This window comes from Homarus americanus, unplaced genomic scaffold (assembly GCF_018991925.1).
Source record: "Homarus americanus isolate GMGI-L3 unplaced genomic scaffold, GMGI_Hamer_2.0 scaffold36970, whole genome shotgun sequence".
In the NCBI taxonomy this organism is placed as follows: Eukaryota; Metazoa; Arthropoda; class Malacostraca; order Decapoda; family Nephropidae; genus Homarus; species Homarus americanus.
In genome coordinates, this window is record NW_024740094.1 from 1,869,717 (window position 1) to 1,874,766 (window position 5,050).

General features: G+C 43.1%; 1 protein-coding gene across 1 annotated transcript; it reads right to left on the reverse strand.

The window, feature by feature from the left end:
* Positions 1–329: 329 nt before the first annotated feature.
* Positions 330–2,590, reverse strand: LOC121875191 (protein big brother-like; the record flags this gene model as incomplete). The annotated part of the gene is given in 2 exon segments (XM_042379640.1): positions 330–1,854; positions 2,390–2,590. Coding segments are annotated over 2 exon segments (231 nt in total), but the record flags the coding sequence as incomplete, so codon positions are not given.
* Positions 2,591–5,050: the final 2,460 nt, after the last annotated feature.

Genomic DNA, 5,050 nt, shown 5'->3' on the forward strand with positions numbered 1-5,050 from the left:
ACAAATGACCAAGATCACATTATAGAGATATATATATAGTAAACAAGTGAGGGGTTACCTGCGTGTCATTAGTGTTTTTACCTGTAGTTCACACCTTTGTTTATTCCACCTGATGATTAAACAACGTAATGCTATATACCTTGTGGGGGTGGCGGGTTGTTAGGGTGGGTTTGGTTAGGTTAGGTTAGAATTAGGTTTGGTTAGGTTAGGTTAGAATTAGGTTTGGTTTGGTTAGGTTAGAATTAGGTTAGGTTTGGTTAGAATTAGATTTGGTGAAGGTAGGTTAGGTTAGGTTGGGTTAGCATTTAGTTAGATTATATTTAAGTTAGGTTAGGTTAAGTTATATTGTTAGGTTACTGTTAGGTTAAGTTAAATTGGGTCATATTACGATGGTTAATCTGCAGGTGAAATAAGCTGGGGGCTAATCTTTAGGTAATCCCAAACGTCATGTCATGTCTCTTAACATGTTGTGACACCTGTTTACTATGACACAACCACCACTACTTGTTTACAGTGGTTACCATGACAACCACCGTTACTTGTTTACAGTGGTTACCATGACAACCACCACTACTTGTTTACAGTGGTTGCCATGACAACCATCGTTACTTGTTTACAGTGGTTACCATGACAACCACCGTTACTTGTTTACAGTGGTTACCATGACAACCACCGTTACTTGTTTACAGTGGTTACCATGACAACCACCGTTACTTGTTTACAGTGGTTACCATGACAACCATTCATATCACATTTTTTACAGTTCACACAACCAATGGGGTAGTTATATTTCTTGTTTACAACCATTTTCTGTATGTTAGCACAATGAATTATTTTCTGTAGTTAAGGCAAACAACCAGTACAGTAATTATCTGAAATTGCCCATCACAAACACCCATCTGGACTGATATTATTATTATTATTATTATTATTATTATTATTATTATTATCACTATTATTTGGATTTTCTTTAAGTATTCTGTTATCACACCTTATCAAGATTATCTTATTATTCTCTTTCGTTAAAACCTCGTTCGTTAATTCTCTTCTATGTTGATGCATTTAACTACCATAGCACCTCGTTAGTAGTTGTTGATGGCGTCACTATTAAATTCTGGCTCATTAAGGCCGCCTATTGGTGTTCTGAAGCTGTGACGTAGCCTGGATGGTGTAATGTGATTGGTGTATCATCCTTGTGACGTAGCCTGGATGGTGTAATGTGATTGGTGTATCATCCTTGTGACGTAACCTGGATGGTGTAATGTGATTGGTGTATCATCCTTGTGACGTAACCTGGATGGTGTAATGTGATTGGTGTATCATCCTTGTGACATAGCTATGATGGTGTGATGTTTGTGACATAGGCCAATAAGCCAGGATGGTGGGATGTGATTGGTGTTCTATTTCTGACATAACTAATGTATAATTGGTCTTCAACTGCTGTGACGTCTCCGAAATAGTTAGAACATGATTGGTGTTCCGACCTTGTGACGTAGACAAGATAGCAAGATATAATTGGTGCTCCCGCTTGTGACGTATTCAGAACGGCGTGATCTGATAGGCGTTTCGTGACTATGACGTGTACTGTTAACCCGAATTGATTGTTACTTAATAATTTCACTTGGTATCAGTTATTTCCAGCTGGTTTTGAGGTTGCAGGTGGTTTCTAATGAGCCCAGGTGGTGTCAAATCATCACAGGTGGTAACTGATCGATGCCAGATGGTGTCAGATCATCGCAGGTGGCATTCAGAGGCTTCAGGTGGTTTTTAGTGATGCCAGGTGGTGTGGGGAGACAACAGCTGGTGCAGGGAGGGTTGCTGTTCTCACTTAGCGGTGGAGGATGTGGCGAAAGGCTGTGGGGGAGAGAGACAAGAATGATGGTGATTAATGATGATGATGATGATGATGATGATGATGATGATGATGATGGTAATGATGATGATTATTATTATTATTTTGATGAAGAATAAGAAATGAAAAGAAGATGGTGGAAAGGAAAAACAAGAAGAAGAAAAGACGAAAATAACAAAAAGGAAAAAATAAGAAGAATAGGAAGAAAAAGAAGAAGAAATAAGAGAAGAAGATCACGAGGAAGGAGATGGTAAATTGAAGGAAAAATAATAATGACTTACTCTCCAAATGGTATTATCATAATGTCTTATCTCCGCTATCGATCATCCTCTCTCTCTCTCTTTCTCTCTCTCTCTCTCTCCTTCCTTCTCTTCCTCCATTTCTTCCTCTTTTTCCTTCCTTCACCTTCTTTCACTCTCTCTTCTTTCTTTCCTCCTTCCCTCTTTCTCCTTCCCTCCCTCTCCTCCACCCCCTCACCCCCTCTCCCCTCCCTCTCCCCCCCTCTCACTCTCTTTGCTTCCCTACCTCACACTCTACCTTGAAGGGTCTCTGCTTGTCCTCGAACTCCCTCAACCTGGCCTTGTACTTCTCCAACTCGTCTCTCAAGATGGTGTCCTCGATACGGGCGGTGTCCTCGTCGTACTCGAGACATCCCACTCCATCCAGTCTCTCGAGGTCGACGTAACCCTTGAACCTCACGCATACTCCGTTCATGATGAAGGGTGACTTGAGGTGTACCTGAGGATGAGATAGAGAGTTAGGTTAGGTTGGAGGAGGAGGTTGTGTGGAGGGTGGGTGGAGGAGGAGGGTGAGAAGAGGGGAGGGTGGAGGAGGAGGGTGAGAAGAGGGGAGGTGGGTGGAGGAGGAGGGTGAGAAGAGGGGAGGTGGGTGGAGGAGGAAGTTGAGAAGAGGGGAGGGTGGAGGAGGAGGTGGGGGTGACAGATTAGGGTAGGTTAGGTTAGGTTAGGTTAGGGATGTTTGTAAGTGAGTTTTAAGTGTGGGAACATATTTGAACTACTTTTTAACCTAATTCAGAAACATTTATAAGTGAAGTAACTACGTATGTGTTTATGTAAGTTGTAAGTAATGAAACGCTATTTAAGTGACCTATTTTACCAGAGTTAAATATTTATGTAAGTAAATTGTAAGTTTAAGAATGTTTTTAAATAGGTTATAAATGTTTGTAAGTGAGTTTTAAGTGTCGAAATATATTTAGTTAAGTTAAAATAACAATTGAAATCGTAGTTAAAGAATCGAACCCTTTTAAGTGTGGATTCTCACTCATTTGTTCGCAGTAGAAAGATCGAACCCTTGTACTTAAAGAATCACGTATTGTAGAGTGGCCCAATTGTCTCACAGTCACAGATGAACCATTAAACTCGTTGTGTCGATGCAGTGGATAATGAACCCCTTGATTGGTCGTGCTCAGGGTGTGTAGTTTTAGTGTGTAGTGTTGGTGTGTCGTGTTGGTGAGTCGTGTTGGTGAGTAGTGTTGGTGAGTCGTGTTGGTGAGTCGTGTTGGTGAGTCGTGTTGGTGAGTCGTGTTGGTGAGTCGTGTCGGTGAGTCGTGTCGATGGTGTATAATGACCCCTTGATTGGTCGTGCTCCAGGGTGTGTAGTGTTAGTGAGTCGTGTCGATGAGTCGTGTCGGTGAGTCGTGTCGTGTTCGTGAGTCGTGTCGAAGAGTCGTGTCGATGAGTCGTGTTGGTGAGTCGTGTCGTGTTGGTGTGTCGTGTCGGTGAGTCGTGTTGGTGAGTCGTGTCGATGAGTCGTGTCGTGTTGGTGTGTCGTAGCTTCGAGTCTTTTGGAAATGTATTCCCAGTAAGACTGTTACTGACAGTTTGAGACGTTGAGATTTAAATTCAAATTGAATGACTCCGATCACACTTTGAGCTTAACTTACTCAGAGAGGTGGGTAGCCATTTCGGAACCTCCTCCTCCACCTCCTCTTCTTCTTGTTCTTCTTCCTCCTCCATCCTCACCCTCATCTCCCTTACATCTTTACCCCCCTCCACTCCTCCTCCTCCTCCTCCCCTTCACTACTATTGTCCCCTCCTTCATCTGTTTTATCCCCTCTTTTCCCCTCGTCTCGTCCCCTCCTCTTTCTCCTCTTCACAAGATATGTCCTCTTTAATCTTCGCCAGTGATCCAGGAGTCAGGTGTTCGATGCTTCTCTCTCGTCCCTGACTTCGGCTTCGTGTGGTCAGGATGGAGGGGTGGGGTAAGGAGGGGGGTAAGGATGGAGGAGGAGGGGTTGAAGATAAGGGTGGAGGTTGAGTGGAGGGGTAAGGAGGATGAAGGGGGGTAGGGGAGTAGATGAGAGGAGGGTGTGGAGGGAAGAAAGGTGAAGGTGGAGGAAAAGGAGGTTGTGTGGAGGGGTGAGGGTGAAGAGGTGAGGGTGAAGGAGGAGTGAGGGTGAAGGAGGGAGGGATTGTAGAGGGGTGAGCGTGGAGAAGGAGAAGGGGGAGGGGTAGTCTTAAGCCAGGGTCGGGGGTAGTCAGGTACAGGGGTCGGAACACAGCCTCAACTCCAGTATTGATTTGAAAGTTGGCGCGCGCATTGGTCTACCCCCCTCCCCTCCCCTCCTCCCCCCTACCCCTCCCCCTCCCTCCCCCTCCCACCTTTTTTTACTCTAACACAGCCTTAAACAGCGACCTTTACTCTAGTCCTACTCTGTCTCTTCCTTTTACTCATTATCCTAAAATAAAATACAAAATACAACAAATATTAAAGAATAAAAGAATAATTGTTAGGTTTATCTGAAAGACAAAATGGCGGACATCTCTAAATAATTTTTTTGTCGATTGTTTTGAACTGAAATAATAAATGTACAGAATGTCTTACGATTTTATGACTAAATTTATCTCAGGTTTTTTTTTTGTGTTAATATAAAAATAGAGTTTGTTGAGGTTATATACTGTTGATAGTGTATTGTATAGTTAAGGTATATAAGAATTATTACATATTAGGTGTGTGTGTGTGTGTGTGTGTTGGTGTCCTGTAAGTATTGAGTTTAAGGGAGAGATGCATAATAATGAGATGTAGAAAGAGAGAGAGAGAGAGAGAGAGAGAGAGAGAGAGAGAGAGAGGAAGAGTAATAACAGAGGGATGAATGAGAGAGAGAGACAAACAGAGAGACAGAGAGACAGTAGTTTCCTCTCCCCTCACACTCTCCCCCCTCCCCTTGACGTCATCACT